General features: G+C 41.8%; 1 protein-coding gene across 1 annotated transcript in view; it reads right to left on the reverse strand.

Moving 5' to 3' along the window:
• PDSS2 (decaprenyl diphosphate synthase subunit 2) overlaps positions 1-24,232 on the reverse strand; it is a 129,809-nt gene that overhangs the window by 27,202 nt on the left and 78,375 nt on the right. The window contains exon 4 of the mRNA XM_069973615.1: positions 15,264-15,462. Coding sequence (XP_069829716.1) covers positions 15,264-15,462 — 199 coding nt within the window. The remainder of the gene's footprint in view (positions 1-15,263; positions 15,463-24,232) is intronic.

Genomic DNA, 24,232 nt, shown 5'->3' on the forward strand with positions numbered 1-24,232 from the left:
CCAGTTTGACAGATGTCACTCTGAATGGGATGGGACAGCTTGCAATCTAAGTGTCTAAGTAAAAACGTACACTCTGGGGAAAAAATTGTATAAGTGGAATTTTTTTTTTTTTTTTAATGTCTTAAAAAAAAAGAGCATTTAAAAAGGTGTCCATAGCCTATAAAACCACTGATAAGTCAAGTGGAAAACACTGATTATGAATGACATTGATACCTCTAAAGTGAAGAGTCAGTATTAAAGTTTATGTGTTAGAAGCAGAAAATAAGGTATCAGGATCTAAGCAATAAAGATTTGATGAATGGGTTTAGAGCATCTCCAAAAGGGCAAGTCTTGTTGGGTGTTCCCACTATGTCAAGGTTACTACCTACCATAGGTTGTGCAAGAAAAGACAACTGTTGAACAAGGTCCTGGACATCCAAGGCTCAATAATGTGTGTGGCGAGTAGAGATGAGCGAACCTTGAGCATGCTCGAGTGCATCCGAACCCGAACTTTCGGCATTTGATTAGCGGTGGCTGCTGAAGTTGGATAAAGCCCTAAGGCTATGTGGAAAACATGGATATAGTCATTGGCTGTATCCATGTTTTCCAGACAACCTTAGAGCTTTATCCAACTTCAGCAGCCCCCGCTAATCAATTGCCGATCCTTCGGGTTCGGATGGACTCAAACCCGAACCCGATTCGCTCATCTCTAGTGGCGAGCAAAGGCCAGCCCATCCAGTCTGATCCCATAAAAAAACATTAATGCTAGCTATGAAGGAAAGGTTATAACACACAGTGCAATGCGCAGTGGTAAGTTTCCATAGCGCGGTGTAGATCAGCAGACCACGCAGAATGCCCATGCTGACCACTGACTACCAACAAAGGTGCCCACACTTGGTATATGATTATCAGGATAGGACCATGGAGCAGTGGAAGAATGTGACCTGGTCTTCTGGGCGTAGGGTGTGGTTTTAAACTCAGTTCCATTGAAGTAAATGGAGCTTAATTGCAAGGGGCAGCAAGGGGAAGTTGTAGCTGATAAAACCTAATAATGTAGGACTTGGAATTTCCTACACTGGCTCCAGTTGTGAGCAACCTACTTCTACCAATACCTCTCCTGCTATTGTGCCAATACAAGATGGCGGTGACTACCTTTCACTATCAGGCTGGTCCCAGACTTGGCTGAGATGTAACCACAACCTATGTAAAACCTGTCTTTGTTTGTACCCTTGGAGACTATAATCTGTTCTAATGTGCATCTGCTTGTTTACGTAACACTTCATGACTGTCATGCTTGTGAATGCCTTTAATCTGTATGAAAATTCTTAAAAAGATGTTTAAAAAAAACAAAACAAAAAAACACTAAATAGCAGATTCCAGATGGTATTAATTTCTGAAGAAATTATGTATTGTAATTATTGCCCTCATTTTCCCATTTTTCAAATAGAAAAAAGGAAAAAACAAACTAAAGTAAACATATTTGCTTTGGTTGTTTGCAAAATTGTACAAATTGTACAAAGGTCCTGCAAAAAAATCAAGTCGCTCATATGGCTCTGCAGATGGAAAAATAAGAGTTATGGGACATCACTTAAAACTCAGGAAACTAGGAATCTATATGGGATTTGCAAGGGAGGTAATAAATGACTTTCTAAATTAAACCATATCTATACCTACTTACAATTAATAGGAAAGTCACTTTACCACAACAGTTTTTATAGGGGTATTTCACTAAAGCATAACTTTTGATATGTTGCTGCCCATAGTGAGATTAATAACTTCTTCCATACGTATTATCTATTCTGTCTCTTTTCCCCAGTTATGAGCTGCTGCTTTCTGCTGTAGACACAAAAAACTATGTGAGCTGTTCTCTCAGTCTCCCCCACTTCCCCCTTTTTTCCAAGACCGACGTAAACAAGTCCCTGGCTGGCTTTTCCCACAATTTTACCTTTCCGCTTCTTTGTAATGCTGAGAGGGTTAATCTGAGGCCAAGTTACTGATGAACTCTGTGATTAATCCTCCTGTCATTACAAAGTTGCAGACAAAGCCTGCCAGGGACTTGTTTACCTTAGCAGTTTCAGAAGATAGGAGGAGAAGAAAGAGAGAAAAGTTCACAAACAGATTTTTGTGTCTTCAGGAGAAAGTAGCAGATGAGAACTTGGGGAAGGAGACTTAATAGATAACAACAAGTATGGAAGGAATTGTTAGGCTCACCATGGGCAGAAACATATGAAAAGTTATGTTTCAAAGGGGCACTCCACTCAAACATAAAACTTTTGGTATGTAGCTGCCCATGGTGAGACAATTCATTCCATACTTATTATCTATTCAGTCTCCTTCTTCTAGTTCTCAGCTGCTGCTTTTTGCTGAAAACACACACAAAAAAAAAACCTGTGAGCTTTTACTTCTAAGCCTTTCCTGCTGAGACAGCTAATGTAAACTAAGGAAGGATTGGTCCGACAGCATCCAATAGTGAAAAAGTGGTAGTAGTTTATTCAAGCAACATACACCATAGCAACGTTTCGACCCAGCAGGGTCTTTGTCAAGCCTATATTACATGTGCAATGTGCTAGTATATATGGGGAAAACCAAATGCATCACTAATACGCGCCCTCTACATCATCAAGGTGCTAAGTGGGTGAAAACACAAATGTGGGGTGGATATGTGACCCACTCCTCCACACTGATCGTATAAAACATATAGTGTATATACATAAGATGTGAATAAATATCAGTGTTTAGTGACAGCAGTCATGTTTGGGGGGCATACACGGAAACACAAGGATCTGGCAGGTGTTAAGCATGAAAATAGAGGTATGTATCGTAACAGATAAAAGAAGATCCTTACCAGGATTTCAGAAAAGCCCACCGGAGGAGGAAGTCAGGAACTGCAGCCCACAGGTGTGTGACCTGCAGTCCAATCCACGTGTATGTAACGGCGCGAGAGGCGCCGGCGGTCTGCGGCAGATGACGTCACGAGGCCGCGCCGCCGCCCCCGTCATCGCCATAGAAACCGAATGTACACAATAGGTTTCGCTGACAGCGCCGTGCACGCCGCCTGTCAGCGAAGCGCAGCCTCAGACAGGGATAGAGAAAAAGTAGTAGGAAATGTATAACGTACTGGAAGTCCAGAGCGGCCGATTGCCACTGGTCTGGTGTAGGTATATAACCTAACTATGGCATTGAGGGTGCCGTGGGGAATAAATAGGGGTACTGGGAAATCTGCCATATGGGATACTCGATCCCTACATCCACAAGGGGTGAGGTTCTACAGACGTGGGGCGATCCGGAGACACCCTATGCTTACCAAGGGGGACACCTTAGGGGGTATCCATCCAGGGTCGCACGGGGGTGATTGTCACTGTAGCTCACGAACAGCTTGCCACTGTAACAAACCACATGCTCAACGGACCTCACTCATACAGCAGGCAAAGGAGAGTGACAGCAGCACATCGTCCCACTGTGCTCTCCCATATAAAGACACACATCTCTACCCCGCCATTGGATTGGCAGTACCATAATAGGGCCTATGTAATAAGGGCCTAAAAAATTGTTAAAACACCAAATAATGCTCTGAGTACGTTTTATTGAAGAAAAGGAACAGGCAGAAATGACAAAAACCCAGTCTGAAGATGCTAGTACAGTATGGATTGTGAAGAGCACTTGAAACCCCCAGGTGGCAGTCCGGAATGGCCCAGTATAAACATGATCTGCAAAAACGAAATGAAATAAAAAGTGTCAGTGATACAGATAACAGAAAATAAATGTACATTATAATATATCTAACTATACGGATAGAGGTGCACACGGGGCACAAAGAGTGCATCCGACCATGAGTACCTTCAAAAGATGTAAATTAACCCCTGTCTGCTAAATAAAAAGTCAGATGATATGTAATCAAAGCCGCCATTTAAGTTCAAGATTCAGCCCTCTGGGCTGTAGAGTGTCCAGTGTAAAGATCCATTTTGATTCTTTCTTTTTAAGAAGTCTCTGTCTGTCTCCCCCTCTAGGCAGTGGGGGGACATGGTCTATCACCCGAAATCGGAGTTGACTAATGCTGTGGTTCATCTCGTTGAAGTGTCTTGGGACCGGCAGATCCAACATAGATTTCCTGATTGTACTTTTATGTTTACTGATCCTCATTTTCACCTCCATTGTAGTCTCACCAATGTACATAAGGCCACAGGGGCACACAATCATGTAAACCACATAGTCAGAGGTGCATGTGTATCTGTGTTTGATCTTAAATTCCTTCCCAGTGTGGGGATGATGGAAGGTATCACCTTTGATTATATTGTTGCAGGTAGCACATCCATGGCATGTGAAATTGCCTTTTTTCAGGGGGGCAAACAAACAGTCTCTGTTTATGTCCTCTCTGTGTGGGGATCAGGGAGCGTACTAGTATGTCCCTCAGATTCTTGTCCCTCTTATGTAAACTAGTCCTCGACTGGCTTTATCTGCAACGTTGTAGTTTTTTTTGTAAAGTTGGGAGGGTTATTGTGAGGTCAAGTTGCTAATGAACTCACTGTGATTAATCCTCCCAGCATTACAAAGAAGCTATAATGTTGCAGATAAAGCCTGCCAGAGACTTGTTTACATCAGCTGTCTCAGAATGGTGGGGGGAGGAGGAGAAACAGGAAACAGAGAAAGGCTCACACAGATTTTTGTGTTTTCAGCAGAAAGCAGCAGCTCAGAACTAGAGGAAGAAGACTGAACAGATAATAACAAGTATGGAAGGAATTATTAGTCTTATCATGGGCAGAAACAAATCAAAAGTTATGTTTGTGTAGAATACCCCTTTAATATTAATTCTGGTTCTGGTCACATTAAACCCTCTTTGGCTCTGATTGGTTTCCTGATGCCAAGTTTCCGCTGGTTTGTAATTTTACACTTTTTTTCAGCAGTGTTTTGCATGTTTTTTTTGTTTTTTTTAACTGGTGATCTATAGCGCAAAACACCCCTAAGTACTGTGAGGGAACATTGTATGACATGTTACATCTCTAGGAATCTAAGGCTTCTGCACTTTTTTGGTCTCATTAGCACAAAATAAGACATTCATAAAACCCAGAGAAACAGTACTGTTAAAAAATTGAGACATCATTTGATGTAATAATCTTGAGAGAATATAGGCGCCGACTACAGTGACTTATTTTCAGTATTGTATCGATACACATAATAAAGAGGAAAAAGAAACGTTAAGCTATGCAAATGGAAACACATATCATTGCATTTTATTGTTGGTGCCGATCACAATGATATACAGGACACATCCATCCAGCTACACTGTAAATATGGTCAGAGGGAAAGTGTTTGCATTCAGAAGGCGCACTACTTAAATCAGATCTGTGTGGAAATTAAACAGACACAAATTGATCCGTGAATAAAATCAGTCAAAGTTGGACAGTGTAAATTGACATGGATGTGATCTCTGCAGCTGACTATTCCTTACAGACCATTTACTTGTATCATTGTAAAAGCCATTTAACAACTGTCAGATAACATTGACAAACCCGAATGGAAGAGCTCATCCTGGCAGCAATAGCAAATCCTATTTCTACCCATAAGGACATATTCCAGCAATGTATTTACATTCATTAAAAGAATCCTGATCAATTATTTAGAATCCATAAGGATAACACAGACACTTTAGAAATGAATGTGTTTTGTGACATCATTTAAAAAGATTTGCAGCGATTAGGTAATATGTTAAGCCAGTGGTTGGCAATGTTGTGCTGCAGTTCTGAGGACATGCACTTTACTCTGACTTCACCCCTAGACGACCACTTCTTGTCGTTTGACTGCGGGCAGTGCGGGTCTTCAATCTGTAGCAATGGTTTTTTGGCATCGCTGCCATAGAAAAGAGGGGGGGGGGGGTTGTGGCTCAGGGGCTACTACCGCATGAATAACTAGAGCTGTCACTTATAGTTCCTGGTCTTAGATACCCTCTGGATCAGGATCTGAGAAACCTCAGTTCCTGCCCTTTTAGAACGGACGCAGGGTTGTCTGCTCGGCGTGTCTGCTGCTATTGAGTTACTCAACCTAATATCTCCCCTTTTGTCTTCCATGCAATTTAGGACCTTATACAGTACAGTTTCTTTTTTAAATCTTATTTTTCACACTTGACCTCCCTGACATGTCAAAAGTTTTTATCGTTTAGGGTCTCAGTTTTCAGAATTAGTGGGGAGCAAACCACGGTGTTGCGCAATCCTCTCCATGCTCTGTGTCAGTGAGAAGAGACGTGCCCCATAGATTTCATTATGAGTCTCCTCACGTGACACAGAGTCAGGAGAGGAACGTGCTGAGCTCTACTTCTCCCACCTCATTCTCACAATCTGTTGTGGTCTGAGCATTTCAACTCTCTCTCTGACATGTTTTGTTTCATGACAGTGCCTCTTTAATATTCTCCAGTAGTCCTCCCTTCTACCAAGACCTAACTAGAAAATAGTTTGGATCAGTTAATGTCCCTCATCTATCTCTACCTCAGTGGCTCAAAAGGGTCCTGTTCAGAGACCTTAAAGAGAATGTACCATCAGGTACACTCTCTTTAAATTCAGACATGAATCGAACACGCCGGTACAGGGAAGCCAATGTCACAGTCCTTTTTTGAGTCACGGCCCGATTCCCGCGTACGTAAGTATCCATTTAGACACCTGACCACTATTACCACAAGTCAGCCAAACATCAGTAGTGAAAGGGTTATAGTACTCTACAATAGGAGGGTTATAGCACTCTAACATAGGAGTCTGAAAGTTATTGTTTGTTCGGCTTATAAATGTCTTCATCTCAGCATGTATTTACGTGATGGCTATTTTCTCCAGTCCTTGGGCGTCTTAGCCTGCGGTCTGATCCTGATCTCTAGTACCTTTCTCTATAAGAAAATGTTCTAGACGTTTTGCAATGAGTAATTGGGTGAAACGTGTTCTGCTGCTTCTATTTTCAGCTGCTTGATTGTAACTAATAGAAAGTGGCAGAGACACAAGTGACAAACAAATAGGAAAATGAGGCATGTAATGCTATCAATAATGCCTCTTAATAGTAGCACAAATTGCTGCCATCAATTTAAACATTCCTTATAGCTTGTCAAGAGACAGAGACTGCGGGTCCCAAAACACAGAACAACAACAATTACATCCTTGGAAGAATCTCTGTCTTAACCCCTACCTGCACCAGGATGTAACTGTATGTCCTGGTAACGTACAGATACTGACCGTTTCCCAGTACGCACTGTAATAACTGACATTGTCTGGGAACTGGGAGATCAGCTGTCCCTGACCAGCGCTGTTGATCACCGGTATATTAGTAAGGATCCACCGGCTACACGCCAGCTGTAACACTGTTCCCGGTACAGGAATTACTGCATGTCTGACCCTCTTTTTGGAGCATGTGACTGGCGATCAGCCAATACTATTGGTCTATCTCCAGTCACATGTTCAGAGACATAGAAGCCTGTGTCCGGTTTTTCACAGTAACACATACATATGACTCTCTGCACACCCCACTACAGATGCCATCAGTCCTGTCAAGAATAATCCAAAACGCCTCTCTGGTACCCTTAACTCTCTTATTAAGCCCAAAGTTTAGACACCCATTACTGATTTTTCTGCTAAAGACCTGGCCTTTTACTTTACATCTAAAACTGACACTATCCATCTCTGACATCACCTCTCAGCACCAAAATCCCATTCCCTCATCACTCTCAGCTTTTGATACGGAGTCTCAAAGCTCCTCTCCTACTACTACCTGCCCTAGTGACCCTATTCCCCCCACACCTCATCCAGAAACTCTCCCCCTCCCATCACTACTTACCTTCCAGCAGCGTTTTACACCATAGACAACCAGCATCTCCTCTCCTGGCTCTGCTCTCTTGGTCTTAAGGACTCTTCTCCCTCCTGGTGTTCTTTCTACCTCTCTGACCGCTCCCTCAGTGTATCATTTTCTGGCCCTACTTCTTCTCCCTTACCTCTTATTGTTGGGGTTCCCCAGGGATCAGTCCTGGGTCCCGTTCTCTTCTCCCTCTATACAGCCCTCATCGGACAGACCCTCAGCAGGTTTGGCAATCTTTCTAAAATGGAACTTTTTGTATTCCCTTTCCCAACCTAATCTTGACATCTTACTCTCAGTCTGTGGTTCTAGCATAACTCCTGTGACCCAAGCTCGATGTTTGGGGGTTATGCTAGATCTATCTTTTACTTCAAATATTCAAGCCCTTTCACGCTCCTGTCACCTACACCTCAAAAACATCTCCAGGTCCACCCATTTCTTACCACTGATACAGCTCAGATCTTACTGTTGCCCTGATCTATTCTCGTCTTGCCCCCTGTAGCTCCCTTCTAATCGGTCTTCCTTTCTCTAAGCTCTCCCCTCTCCAGTCTATCCTGAATGCAGCAGCCCGGTTCATCTTCCCCTCTAGCATTTACACTGACGTCTCATCTCTGTGCCAGTCACTGCACAGGTTGCCCATTAAGTCCAGGATTCAGTTCAGACTCCTCACCCATAAAGCTCTCCACAACTCTGCCCCTCCATACATCTCCTCCCTCATCTCCACCTACCATCCTCTCCGTGCTCTATGTTCTGCTAATGATCTTACATGAACATCTTCCATAATAAGAACCTCTCAATCCCGCCTCTAAAGCTACATTCACACGTCTGCAAATTTGCAGACCTTATGGACGGGAAAGGAATGAAATGCATTCGTTCCCTGCCCGGCATCATGTGTCAATATGATGCCGGGAGCGGGGAAACTCTATGAATTGCAGCGGATTTGTCACTACAGTCTGTAAGGCAAGAAACACACCAGTGAGGTACACAGTTGCTGCAGTCTTGTGTGGCGGTGTGAACGAGGGCTTGTTACCTCGTGCAATCCAATATTAGTAAATCACACACTGGGTTTTTCTGATGCAAAAATCTTTTTGTATTATATGTACTTTTCGCAAAACATCAGGGTATAATAATATAGTATTCACCCGTATGTGTGCCCCAATAGTCCAGATGCTAACCGCAAGAGGAAAAAAGTCCATTTGACTCAATGTTGTGCTGCAGTCATCTCAGCAAGGTCTCTCAAAAGCATGCTCCAACTTTTTTTTTTTTTTTTACACAAATAATCCATGAACGTATCAACCAAAATTTTCCACTAACATCTTTGCGGGTGCGTTCACACATACAGGATCCGCAGTAGATCTGCAGCAGATTTGCTTTAAATCTAATCTGGGCCATCAAATCTGCTGCGGATCCTGTATGGGTGAACCCTAAAGATGTTAGTACAAGTACAAAAAAAAAAAAAAAAAAAAATTCAAAAAATACGATCATCGTAAAATTTAACCATCACCTTTTGATTTTTCACAGATCCTCAAAAAATATGCATTATGGATGCACGAGGGACAATTTTTTTTGTAGATTGCAGGTGACAATTGTGGACATAATATGCAAAGAAACCAAGGTTTAAATAAGAAATATTTTCTCTCTGTCCTTTCAGCATATGGCCCCATTTATTAGCAGATTATAGCTGGGGCAGGTCTTGTACCTGACAGAATCATTCTTTGCCATTTCCGTTTGCTAAACCGAGGAAGTGATCGGCTATTATATGTGGCAATATCAATTCTATGTTGTAAACTCAGGCTGTGTAACTTGGAGAGACACAGCTGGTAAATGGCATCTATTTAATCTACAACTTCCCTAAGTCCCCTTACATTATTCATAGGTTATTAACATATAAAGACAAACATTTTAATTAACTTTGGACTAAATATTTAGCACAGTAAAGTGCAATTAGAAGAACTAGGAGCATGTTATTTGTGTTATTTAAAAATCAAAGTACTACCTAAGGCAATTATTCTTTATCCTCTTAGTATCTACAGTAAAAAGGCCTGGGGGAAAATAATTGACTTTGCTAATTTTACCACTGACAATCATAAAATAGCTTTGCTGTTCATTATGGCTTTAGATATTCACAACTAATTGCTAGTCCCAAGAGTGGATCTGAGGGAAGTGAATCATAGAGATCACGATAAAACACTATTGTAGAACATAGCGGCTGCTTAGTACTAGAGTTTTTTTTCTTCCCTTTAACTGTGCTACCTATACAATAGTGGTGGGGTAAAAATGTAATTAAATTGTTAAACAGTTGTTAAAAACTCCTCTTTAAAGTGACACGGTCGCCCCCTTTTTGCATTCTGACTCCTCCACACAGGTGTAATGGGTAAATTTAGCAGTTTTCATACCTTATTTTACATCATACGTCATGGTGCTTGTTTAAGTAAAAAGTGATCTTTTATCGTCTGCAGATTGTGCTAAATGGGCGGGGCTTCACATCAACAGCACCACTTAGCCCCGCCCACAGCACCACTGTAGGCCCCTTCGTGACGTCATTGGCACATAGGCCTTTAGGCCAGCCTGTTCCAATGGTCAGCGAGGGGCCAGGGCCTATGTGGCAATGACGTCACGGAGGGGTGGGGCCTACAGTGGCACAATCTGCAGATGATAAAAGATCACTTTTTACCTGAACAAGCACCATGTCGTATGATGTAAAGTAAGGTATGAAAACTGCTAAATTTACCCTTTACACCTATGAAGAGAAGTCAGAAGGCAAAAAGGAGGTAACAGTGTTACTTTAAACATTTTCAATAGCTGTTGGATGAATATTTGTTTGGCTGACACCTCTCTCTTTGGCCGACAGCTATTTATGTATGTATAATGTAGAGACAAATTATTTCCCTGGCTGAAGATTCTGCAGGATTGTTCCCAGAGCACAAATACGGCCCACCCCCGACAGGCCCATGCCATTGATTTCCATTGGTTTGTCCTATATTGTTTGGTAACAATATGAAAGTAATATTTAAAGGGGTTTTCTGGGCAATAGGTAAACTTCCCTTTCTGCCTCCCCTTGCATTAAAAAAAAACAAGGCTGTGTTTTCCCCATTCGCATTCAGGATGCGTTCTGGACACGTTCTAAATGAGGCCCCATTTCTACCCCAGCAGCCGCATGTTTTTGCCAAGATTATTGGCAACATCGCGCAGCTATTGGTTAATAAATACGAGCACGGTTTTGACCACAATCGGAACACATTCCAAATGCAAACGTAGGAACACAGCCTAAAAGACCCCATACTTATTTCCCTTGTTGCTCTTGCTGTGAGATCTTTCAGTCCTAGTAGCGCTCCCAATAATGTTGTGTGCCTGGAAACCCCCTTTAAAGCGAATGTTCTATAAGGTACATTGCTTTATGATTTTTACATTTTTACAATAGACAGATGCCAGCACGGGGATGCCATAGCCGATCTATTCCCCGACACCGGCCCGGTGTGAAGCACTGGAGACGAGTCCGCCTGCCCCCCCAGTGTGACAAAACCCCCTCCCCTCTGTGATGCGGTGGATGGGGAGGGTGGTACATCATACTGGGGGTGGGCAGGCGCGCCTCCAGTGCTTCAGACTGGGCAGGTGCCTTGTGCAGGGACCAGGCGGACACGGCTCCGGCATCCCTGCTCTGTTGCCAGTCTATTCATGTAAAAATCTTAGAACAATGTACCTTATATTAGTGTATATCCAGAGTAGGTCGGCACTTAACCCTTTCGTACCCACCGGGTTGGGCACCGTGCAGAGAAACAGTGATGGGGTGCCAAATCACTTTAAAGAGACAGTCTTTCCATAAATATCATCATAGAAGAACGAAGGAAGGTGGCACTCACCATCTGATGCAATCCAGTATTTTTATTTCAGGACATATAAGATGCAGACATCAACGTTATGCAGACGCCAGCAGGTAGGTGGTAACAGTCTGTTTCGCGGGTCTTCCGCTTCTACGGACCGCCTACCCATTGCACGTCATCACTGATTTAAATAGTCATATGACTCGTGACGACACAAACAAATCATGTGTTGTATAACTTACATACTACAATAAAGTACAGAAGTGCTTTACATGAATAAAAACAAGTAAAAAAGTATCTCTATATACATGGGGATCGTTGCAAAGAATTTAGATTAAGAAGTTTCGGTCTACTTTATCATTCAGACCTCCCGGACCCTCTGCCTCCAGTCTGAGTATCCACTTTGTTTTTGACTTCATTAGCATACAATGTCTGTCCTGCCCTCTGGCGCTATGCACTCTTTGTATGCCAGCAAATTTTAAACAGGTAATATCATTGTTGTGTATCTCTTTTATGTGTTCAATAAATCTAGGGGCTCCTCGACCTGATCGTACAGAGTAAAAATGTTCTTTTATACGTGTATGTAGGGCTCTTTTTGTTTTGCCCACGTAAAATCTTCCACAAGGGCAAAACATAACATATACAACATAATTGGTTTTACAACAAATAAAATCTTTTACTTGTATTTGAATTCCATTTTTAACTAAGTGAGTACCTCTATGTACCTGTTTACACAGTTTACAATTCCCGCATTGGAAGTTACCCATTAGATCATTCTTTAACCACATTTTATTTTTGTTGTTATTATTGTCCCTAAATTTACTCTGTACTAAGATATCTTTGATGTTGGTGCTACGTCTAAACGTCACAAAGGGTTTCGCTATAGACCAAGCACCAAGTGCCATATCATTTTCTAACAGACTCCAGAGTTTAGCAATAACTCTCCGGATCTGGGTAGCCATAGGTGACAGTTTGAAGGAGAAGGCAAAACGTTCACATTTTGTTTTCTGTTTAGGTCTAGTGCTCATGCTCAGTAGCATATTTCTGTCTTTAGCAAGCGCTTTTGTAGAGCACTATTCAGATTACGCTCAGGATAACCCCTATGGATCAGGCGAGTTTTTAACTCTTGTGCCTGTTCCAGATAGGAATCAGTTGAGCTGTTAATCCGTCGTAAACGCAAGAATTGGCCATAAGGAACGGCCTTCTTGGTTGCTTCAGTGTGATAGCTTTTATAGTGTAGTAAATTATTACAGGCTGTTGGTTTTCTATAACCCTGTGTCGTGATCGAGCCATTCTCCTTTCTCACCATTACATCTAGGAATTCTAATTCATCAGGATCAATTTTGGATGTAAACGCCATGTTCATAGTATTTATTGTATTGAGATGGACCACAAAGTCTCTGAATTCATCGGGGGTCCCTATCCAAACAATAAAAATGTCATCAACGAAACGAACAAAATACTTAATGAATTTAAGAAAAGGGTTATTGACAGAGAAAATGTGGCGCATCTTAAAATAAGCCAAATACAAATTGGCTACACTGCAAGCCACCGGAGTGCCCATGGCAACTCCGGAGACCTGCAGGAACCATTGATCATTAAATTCAAAGGCATTATTGGACAAAATTAAATCTAAGGCTTCGCATACAAAAGAAATTAGTTCATCTCCCTTTTCTGCCCTTCTAAGGAAAAAGGCGATACTCTCAATAGCCATATCTTGTGGAATCCGTGTGTACAATGACTCCACATCAATCGAGGCCAGGAAAGCAGAGTCATCACAAACACAGTCCCCCAGGCCAACCAAAAACTCATTTGTGTCTTTAATTAACGAAGGAACATTTCCAAGTAGAGGATTCAGTAGCCAGTCTATATATTGTGATAATGGCTCCAGGACGGAACCTACCCCTGACACAATTGGTCGACCTGGGGGACTGTGTAAGGATTTGTGAATCTTGGGTAAAAAATACCAGCAAGGTGACTTGTAATTGGTAGGAAACAGTTTTTTAGCTGTGTTCTCGGATATAACACCCCTCTCTACCTGAATTCTGAGAAAAGTCTGTAATTTATTTAAGATTTTATTAGTAGAATCTACCGTACACTTTTGATAATTTCTGGTGTTATGTAACTGTCTGTGGGCTTCTGTAACATAAAAATCCTTAGTCATCAATACTATACCGCCCCCCCCACCCTTATGAGCACTCTTTATAATTATATCCTCTCTTTTCTTTAGTTGTTGTAAGGCTGCCCACTCTTCTTTATTTAGATTATGGGGATCTACTGGATAGATAAGTGCTTTTATATCCTCAAGGACTTTTTTCTGGAAGGAATCTAAGCTACTACCAGGGATAATGGGGGGAGAGAAGTTTGATTTTACACCTTTAGTAAATCTTTCGTCGGTTAAGGATTCAGCCGAAACTGACGAAAGGTCGTCTCCTGCCAACTCAGCTAGAATGGCTACACTAGCCCTTTCTACTTCGGTGTCTAAATCTGGTGCGATGAAACCCAAAAGACCCACATGTATACGTGTCTCACCTTCTTTCTTTTCTTTATTTATACATTTATTAGAAAAAAACTTTTTTAAATTCAACTTCCGTATAGCTTTGACCAGATCTGTTTCAAATTCTGTAAAGTCGAAAGGCTGTGGGATACAAAAGTATCCCTTTCAACAAAACAGATATGGTAGGTGGGTCTAAGACAAAGTCAGTTAAGTTAACAATATTAACTGTATTTACGTCACCATGATGTCTGCATCTTATATGTCCTGAAATAAAAATACTGGATTGCATCAGATGGTGAGTGCCACCTTCCTTCGTTCTTCTATGATGAATGTACCTTATATCACTACATAAAGATAATATATGGTTGTGGTATGGTATAGCAGTATTGTTTGATAAATACTTTGTCTAAAAAGGCCCTGCTGTGGGAGAGAAACGTTCAGCCGTTTGCTTCTTCACCTGCTCTCTATAGGGATCAGTCAGGATCTGACTGTTCAGACGCTGACCAATTAAAACTTCTTACATTTCTCTGGGACAAGTCAAAAGGTCTTAAAGTGACAGGTATACTTTAATGTATCACAGTGCAATGTAGTGTCTTTTCTGCATAAGTAGGAGTACATAAACAGCCATCTATTTTTAAACATAAAATTCAGCTAGTACCACATGCTTAGTTTAGTTTCAGAAATTCACAAAACAAACTAATCAGGAGCGGAACCGATAAGGCTGGATTCACACTATGTTTTTGCAATCTGTTTTTTGCAAAAAACGGATGAAAAACGGATGCATGTGTGTGCATCCATTTTGATCTGTTTTTCCATTGACTTCCATTATAAAAAAATTAAAAAAAGATCTTTTTTTTTTAGCAGACACAAAAATGAGGTCGACCACGTTTTTGTGTACCCTATAAAAAAAACGGATCCTTTTTTTTTTTATAATGGAAGTCAATGGAAAAATGGATGCACACAGTTGCATCCGTTTTTTTCATCAGTTTTTCATCAGTTTTTTTTTTGCAAAAAAACGGATTGCAAAAACGTAATGTGAACCCAGCCTAATACTCCCTGTGGAACCAGCCCTCCTTGGTCATAGCCACGTCCTTCAGAGCACTGTCAAAAAAAAAAAAAAAAAAAAAAAAAAAAAAATATTGTAGTACCTTTGTGTTTTGTAGTTGTGCAAGTCCAGTGCAAGCATTTGCCAAGAGGAAGTCTCCACTCAGAATAGCCATTTTATTTCCAAATTGCATATCCTTAAGAGGGCCATCACAACTCTTCAACTCTTCAATATTCACAATCCCACGATGCACTAGAAAAGCTGTATGTATCAGCTCTGTAATTTCGGCCAAGTTTCTCTGGCTATTAAAAGAGAAGGAAATGATTAGTTAATATTGTATATAATATAATATATTGGCCTAGGATTAAGCTAGACTAGAAAACAGCAGAAAAATCTTGGCAATTTTTGCGTTACCATTGTGCCCTGTATACTACAGAATGCATTATTATATATCATAATTCAGTACATGGCAGGCATATATTATGATGAAGTCACTATAAAACATTAATGAACAAACAGCGGCAACAACATACACTTTAAGGCTGGGTTCACACTATGTATATTTCAGGCAGTATTTGGTCCTCATAGCAACCAAAACCAGGAGTGGATTAAAAAAAACAGAGAAAGGCTCTGTTCACATAATGTTGTAATTGAGTGGATGGCCGCCATATAACGGTAAATAACATCCATTATTTCAATACAACAGCCGTTGTTTTAAAATAACAGCAAATATTTGCCATTAAATGACGGCCATCCACTCAATTACAACATTATGTGAACAGAGCCTTTCTGTGTTTTCAATCCACTCCTTGTTTTGGTTGCTATACAGCCTCAAATATACAGCCTCAAATATACGTAGTGTGAACATAGCCTTAGGGTACAAACCCACTTGACGTATTTGCTGCGTGAATCAGTCTTAAAAATAAGCAGGCAAAATGCAGGTTGGCTTTATACAATTGTTCTGCGTTAAAATACGCAATTGTGTATTTTTGAAGCGTGAAGCTTGTTGTTAGCAAAGCATCAGTTGTTAACAACCTGTGCGAAAAACGCATGTAGCTTCACGCTTCAAAAATACGCAATTGCGTATTTTAACGCAGAACAATTGTATAAAGCCAACCTGCGTTTTGCCTGCTTATTTTTAAGACTGATTCACGCAGCAAATACGTCAAGTGGGTTTGTACCCTAAGGCTATGTTCCCATTATGTCTTTATGTGGCCATTTGCCAGCGGTTTTTTAGGGCGGCCATAATTTTGAGGCCAAATAAAGGACGTTATTTCATAATAATGGGCAAGATTGTACAAATAACGGCTGTTATTTCAACACAGCCGCTATTTGGCATAAAAATGACGGCCATCCTAAAAGACCGCCGGCAAATGGCCAGAAAAGATGTAGTGGAAACATAACCTTGAACAGCTTTTATGGAATAACAAATAGAGCAACTATGCAATGTTGACTGAAATGTGTTAACCCTCTATGCACACCAATGTGTCTATATTGTTACAGACTACAAATTACGTGTAGTCTTATCCTAAAGTCATCCTTCATTGTATCTGTCCTCTCATTTAGCAAAAAGAAGTGACCCCACGAAGGCCAGGAGAAACGAAGGAATTCTCGCTAACTGTAAGCGGGGGTGTAGAATATCAAACAGGATAACCGCATGGATACCGATAATATTGTGGCATTAATGATGCGGTAGCAATCAAATATTCAAAAATAAAAAAGCATTTATTGCAGCAACACGTTTCAGCTCCCAATTCCAAGAAAGCCTTTCCCAAGCATCTTGCGATATTACCATTAGGGTACGTTCACGCGTACCGGATCCGCAGCGGATTTCTGGCTGCAAATTCGCAGCAAGACCCCCTGCGGATCCTGTACTGTGAAGGTGAATGGGTCCCATGCACGCAGCGGATCCGCTGCGTGTATGGGACCCAGCCCTTTAACCCCCCCATACATTACCTGCGCGGCGCCGCGGCTGTGTATGACGCTCCCGGCTCCCCTTGCTCCCTGATTGGCTGATGAGGTGCAAGGGAAGCCGGGAGCGTCACACACAGCTGTGGCACCAAGCAGGTAATGTATGCTCTGGTTCCAGGGCTGCGAGCGGCCGGGGAGGATTAACCCCTAGACGACCCTGGACGTAGGGTTACCTCATGGAAGTCTGTCCCCAGACGACCCTGGACGTAACCCTACGTCCTGGGTGTTTCTCCGGCTATGAAGCGCGCTCCGGAGCGGAACGCGCTTCATAGGAGGTGGGGGCCGGCTGCAGTGAGCAGCCGGGACCTCGCCGGTAATGACACGCTGCAGTGATCGCGCTGCCGCGTGTCATTAACCCCTTAAACGCCGCGTTTAAGTGCAAGTGACATGGGGAGTCCCGTGTCACTTACCGATCGGGACCCCCGCAGTGTGACTGTGGGGGTCCCGATCGTTGAAACGGACCGCCGGAGGTCTCTTACCTGCCTCCGTGCGGTCCGATCGGCGATCTGCTGCACTGAGCCTGCACAGGCAGGCTCAATGAGCAGATCGCCGATAACACTGATCAATGCTATGCCTATGGCATAGCAATGGTCAGTGTAAAAATCCAAGTAGTGAATGTAGCAGTCCCCCAAAGGGACTTCAAATGTGTGTAAAAAAAAAAGTTCAAAACACTATTACACTACCCCAAAACCCCTCCCCCAATAAAAGTTGAAATCACCCCCCTTTCCCATAATATAAATAAAACATAAAAATAAATAAATAGATAAACATATAATATACCGTAGTGTGCTTAATTGTCCGATCTATTAAAATATAACAACCGTCATTGCGATCGGTGAACGGCGTACACGAAAAGAGGGGAAAAAGTGCACAGATTACCGATTTTATGTTACATTATATATAAAAAAATCAATAAAAAGTGATCAAAACGTCCGATCTTCACAAATATGGTATTAATAAAAACTAGAGATCATGGCGGAAAAAATGACACCCCATACAGCCCCATAGGTGAAAAAATAAAACCGTTATAAGTGTCACAATAGGCCCATTTTATTAATATTTAATTGCCAAAAAAAAGGATTTCATAAAAAAAAAAAATATATAACATTAGAGAATCTGTGTAACCTGCATATGGTTGTGTTCGGACTGACCTATAGAATAATGGTATCATGTCGCTTTTACCATATAGTGCATTACGTAGACACAGGAACCCCCCAAAAGTTACCATATTGCATTCTTTTTTACGATTTCACCTATTTATATCTTCATAAATAATATATTTGGAATTCCATCATACATGTTATGGTAAAATGAATGACGCCATTACAAAGTACAACTATTCCTGTAAAAAACAAGCACTTACATGGCTTGTAGATAGAAAACTAAAAGTGCTAGAGCTCTTAGAAGGGGAGGAGGGAAAAACGAAAACACTAAGATCAACATTTGCGCGGTCCACTGGGTCATTTTGGGCCTGGTCCTCAAAGGGTTAAAGGGGTAGGGTTGGTTGTTAGGCAACATAGAGCAAAGGAGGCATCAATTGTAAAAGTAAAAATCTACACCAACTTGCCAGTTTTGTTAGGTGTCCGTCGTCACCTGTGATGGCAAGAATGGTGGTATACACTGCATTATACAGGTTTACTGCATATATGCTGTATACATGTCAGAAAACTTTGGAATTCCTGTCAAATACAAATGCAGTCGTGAAAACAGAGCATAACATTCCCTACTTTGGGGATCAAAAGACACACAGAGGTGGCAATATACTACAATATAGGCCTGTCAGTAAATAAAAATGTTATGGGATCAGATAAATTGGTGACATTATACAATATCCTGCCCAATGTGTTTCGTTACTGTGACCTGCAGTTTATAAAATGAAGATGATTTAAACAGAACAGATTAAAATGAATTTCTCACGTTAAAATTGAATGTCAATGGAAATTATGGATTACTCTGCATTTGCTTATTTCCGGCTACTAATAACACTTTGCTTTACTTTACTTTAAAATAAGACTTTAGATAATATGAAATGAAACATTTTACACCTGTCTCTAAATGACTATAATCCTGAAATAAGTGTGAAAAGCAAGAACAAGTATTATCTCACTGACCAGTCAATCGTACCCTAACTTTACCAACATAAGTCACTTTTTATTTACCGATTAGATTCAGATAATAAAACTTGTTTTTTATTCTAATTGGTTTCTATTTTCTGACCTTCATTTTTTATATTTCACTTTTTGTACATTGTTATGGGGGCTGCCATCTTGCCTGGGCTGTTCTAAACAGCATTTAGTGACATGCTTTACAGCAAGACTCATGGACATAGACGGCAATAAACAGACTGTCCCCTTGAGAGGAATGTAAAACATAATTGACCTTTGAAGAAGTCATTCCACAGGGATCTGCTATTGTCTTTATCTACTGGTGTCACATGATGCTGTAATGCTGTACAGATCACTTTACAGCAGCCTCCTCTAATCACCACAGACAAAACAGGAAGTCTCAGGTTAGTTTTAGCCCCAGTGGAGAGAATGAAAACTGTAAGAGCTCAGGATTATTTTAAATTATAGATCAAAAAATTGGGGGGGAAAAAGCCACAAAAAAAAATCTTAAAAAATATGTTTAACATAAAAACATTATTTAAACAATATATTATTTTCTGATGATACATTCCCTTTAAATTTTGTAAGAGCTAATCAGCTTTCCATCCTTAGGGTAAATTCACACGGGCGGATCTGCCGGGAGTCTCATGCACGAAATCCGCAGCTAATCCGCAATACACGTATTATTAATAAAAAGAATAATACGTGCATTGCGGATTAGCTACAGATTAGCTGCGGATTTCGTGCGCAAGACTCCCGGCGAATCCGCCCATGTGAATTTACCTTTAAAGTAAAACAGTCTCATGGGCTGTATGGGGGCTCTTTTACATGGGCTGGCTATCCAGTCCATGGCTCAACCAGTGTTCCTGGAAATGCTCATTCGACCGATAATCGGCCTGTGTAAGGGTCCATTTACACAGAAAGATTATCTGACAGATTATCTGCCAAAGATATGAAGCCAAAGCCAGGAATGGATTTGAAAAGAGGAGAAATCTCAGTCGGCTAGGTCCTGGCAGATCACTTTTACTACATACACACAGCGGTCTGAACGACCGCTGCGTGTATGTAATTCTGCCGGCCGCTTAACCCCTTCAGCTCCCGCCCGTCTCCTGCTCCCACTCCGCTGTATACATTACCTCTCCTCGCTGCACAGGGTCCCGACTTACTGCTCTCCCTCCCGGCCAATCAGTGGCTGCGGCAGGGCAACACACTGATTGGCCGGGCGGGAGAGCAGTACGCCGGGCCCCCGTGCAGCGAGGAGAGGTAATGTATACAGCGGAGCGGGAGCCGGGCGGGAGCTGAAGGGGTTAAGCGGCCGGCAGAATTACATACACGCAGCGGTCGTTCAGACCGCTGTGTGTATGTAGTGAAAGTGATCTGGCAGGACCTAGCCGACTCGCAGCGTTATTAACGCTGCGGGTCAGTACGTGTGAAACTACCCTTAATCTGGCCACCACCTAACCGGTTTAGCTCTTGCCTACAGATAATGTGTACATACTTAATAATTTAAACCTTAACAACAACCAAATGCACCACTATTGTATGGCACTCAAGGCAGCCGGACAGACAAATCCTTTTTGATTTCAACATTCAATATTATGCCTTGGCCCTGCAAGGAAATCGAGCCTCATCTTGATTCTTAGGGAGCACTTCAGCTCATCTGCTTCCCCCTTTTTTACAGGTCGTAAGGCTACAAAGGCTGGGTTTCCACATATATGTTGGGAATGCGATCATAACGCTGTGGAAAATACTCCCCCAGTTCTCCCCCAATAGGTGTACGGTATTGCCAGAAATCCCTGCAACGTCGTGCAGCTATTGGAGGAGAAATGCATTTATAGAAACACAAAATAACAAAAAATTGTTTACCCAACTTCTCTAGCAACTTTTTTCAGGTGACGAAAACAGAACAGAGGCTCTCTGTTGTGGCACTGTGCATGTGCCCAGTTCTTTAACCCTTTGATGACCAGGGCAATTTTCATTTTTGATTTGTAGCCCCCCTGGAGGACTTCTATAATAACTCCACTGAGGAGCTGCCTATTGCAATTACCATGTAAGCCCATTGTAATCGAGCAGCGAGCTGGCACTGAGGCCCAGCCTGGTCAGAAGCAGGGATCGCCCCTTTACGACCACCCTGTTACTAGATCACCAGGAATGGGGGAGGGGATTAAAAGTCATTTAAATTCAGCTATCAGTTTTGACAGCTACATTTAAATGGCTTATTAGCTGATTATGGTGATTGGCTGACGCCTGCTAATAGCCCCATTCCCCGGCTGCTGAGAGAAGCTGGGAGTTGTACAGTTCAGTGCCGGGTCACAGCATGACCCCCTTCGAACTCCCCTACCCGCTGTAGGATGTACATCATATGTTGATTGTTGTTGTTGTTGACCCACTATGAAAGGATGTTTAACCCCTTAAGGACAGAGCCTGAAATGGCCTTAATGACAGAGACAAATTTTATGAATATGACCAGTGTCACTTTAGTCATTAATAACTTCGGGATGCTTTTACCTATCCAGCTATTTTACCTATCCTACCCAAATAATGTGAAAAAATGTGAAAAAAATGCATTTTTCCAACTTTGAAACTTCTTTGCGTATACAGAAAGTGGTTATACCACATAAATTATATATTAAATAGCATTAGCAACATGTCTACTTTATGTTGGCGGCATTTATTAAACTATCTTTCATTTTTTTTAGACGATAGGAAGCTTAAAACAGCAGCAAATTTCCAAATTTTCAGTAAAATTTCAAAATCAGATATTTTTAGGGACCTGTTCAGATTTAAAGTGTATTTGAGGGGCCTGTATGTTAGAAAGCCCCACAAAGCACCCCATTTCAGAAACTGCACCCCCCAAACTCTGCAAAAGCACATCCAGAAAGTGTTTTCACCCTTTAGGGGAGTCACAGAAATAAAAGCTAAGTGTGTAAGGAATTTGAAAATTTTAATTTTCTGTGCAGAGATTTTATTGTAATCCAATATTTTTCATAATTATAAACCTATTACCAGAGAAATGCACCCCAATAATTATTGCCCCGTTTCTGCAGTTTATAGAAATACCCCATATGTGGCCCTATTGCGCTATTTGACGCAACCACAAGCCTCAGATATAAGGGAGCGCCTAGTGAATTTCAACGCCTCCGTTATATTTGGTCATTTTTGACTGTACCACTTCAGGTTGGCAGAGGCTCTGGGGTGTCAAAACCTAAAAAACACCCCTAAAGGGACACCATTTAGAAAACTACACCCCTCAAGGAATGTAACAAGGGGTGCGGTGAGCATCTGGACCCCACAGGTGCTTCACAGATTTTCCGAACAATATGGCGTGAAAAAAGAAAAATTTATTTTTTACACTAAAACGTTGTTCTAGCCTTCAATTTTTCATTTTCTTAAAGGGATAAGAGGCAAAAAAAGACAAAAAATGTGTAGCGCAGTTTCTCCCGAGTACAGAAATACCCCACATGTGGCGATAGAGTGCCAAGGGGGCGCAGGACGAGCCTCCAAAGGGAAGGAGCGCCAATTGGCTTTTGGAAGCTGAATTTCACTGAAAAGGATTTCAAGGGCCATGTCGCATTTACAGAGCCCTCGTGCTGCCAAGACACTGGAAACCCCCCACAAGTGACCCCATTCTGGAAACTACACCCATCAAGGAATCTAACAAGGGGTGCAGTGAGCATATGGACCCCACTGGTGACGGGCACAAATGTGGAACAATGTGACGTGAAAGGGAAAAATTTCATTTTTTCACTTTCATGGCACAAATGTGCCCGTCATCAAGGGGTCCATATCCTCACTGCACCCCTTGTTAGATTCCCTGAGGGCTGCAGTTTCCAGAATGGGGTCACTTGTGGGGGGTTTCCAGTGTTTTGGCAGCACGAGGGCTCTGTAAATGCGACATGGCGTTCATCATCCATTCTAGCCAAATCCAACCTCCAAAATCCAAATGGCGCTCCTTCCCTTCGGAGGCTTGCCCTGCGCCCACATGGCGCTTTATATCCACATGTGGGGTATTTACGGACTCGGGGGAAATTGCTCTACACATATTGTGTGTTTTTTTCTCTTTTAACCCCTTGTGAAAATGATAAATTCAAGGCTAAACCAACATTATAGTGTAAAAAATGTAATATTTCATTTTCACGCCACATTGTTCCACATTTGTGCCCGTCACCAGTGGGGTCCATATGCTCACTACACCCCTTGTTACATTCCCTGAGGGGTGTAGGTTTCCTTAATGGGGTCACTTGTGGGGGGTTTCAACTGTCTTGGCAACACAGAGTCCTTTTGAATGCAACATGGCCCCTCAAAATCCATTCCATCCAAATCCAGCCTTCAAAAACGAAATGGTGCTCCTTCCCTTCGGAGGCTTACCCTGCACCCGCATGGTGCTTTATGTCCACATGTGGGGTATTTACGGACTCGGGGGAAATTGCGCTAAACATTTTGTTTTTTTTCTCCTCTTTTAACCCCTTGTGAAAATGATATATTCAAGGCTAAACCAACATTATAGTGTAAAAAATGTAATATTTCATTTTCACGCCACATTGTTCCACATTTGTGTCCGTCACCAGTGGGGTCCATATGCTCACTACACCCCTTGTTACATTCCTTGAGGGGTGCAGTTTCCATAATGGGGTCACTTGTGGGGGGTTTCAACTGTCTTGGCAACACAGGGGCCTTTTGAATGCAACATGGCCCCTCGAAATCCATTCCATCCAAATCCAGCCTTCAAAAACCAAATGGCGCTTCTTCCCTTCGGAGGCTTTCCCTGCACCCGCATGGCGCTTTATGTCCACATGTGGGGTATTTCCGTACTCAGGGCAAATTGCTCTACACATTAAATGTTTTTTTTATCTTTTAACCCCTTGTGAAAATGAAAAAACATGACAAGATTAATGATTTAGAGTAAAAATTTTACAAAAATTACACTAAATGTTGGTCTAGCCTTGATTTTTTTCCATTTCCACAAGGGGTTAAAAAAGAAAATGAACACAAAACG

This window comes from Dendropsophus ebraccatus, chromosome 6, assembly GCF_027789765.1.
Source record: "Dendropsophus ebraccatus isolate aDenEbr1 chromosome 6, aDenEbr1.pat, whole genome shotgun sequence".
NCBI classification, from domain to species: Eukaryota; Metazoa; Chordata; class Amphibia; order Anura; family Hylidae; genus Dendropsophus; species Dendropsophus ebraccatus.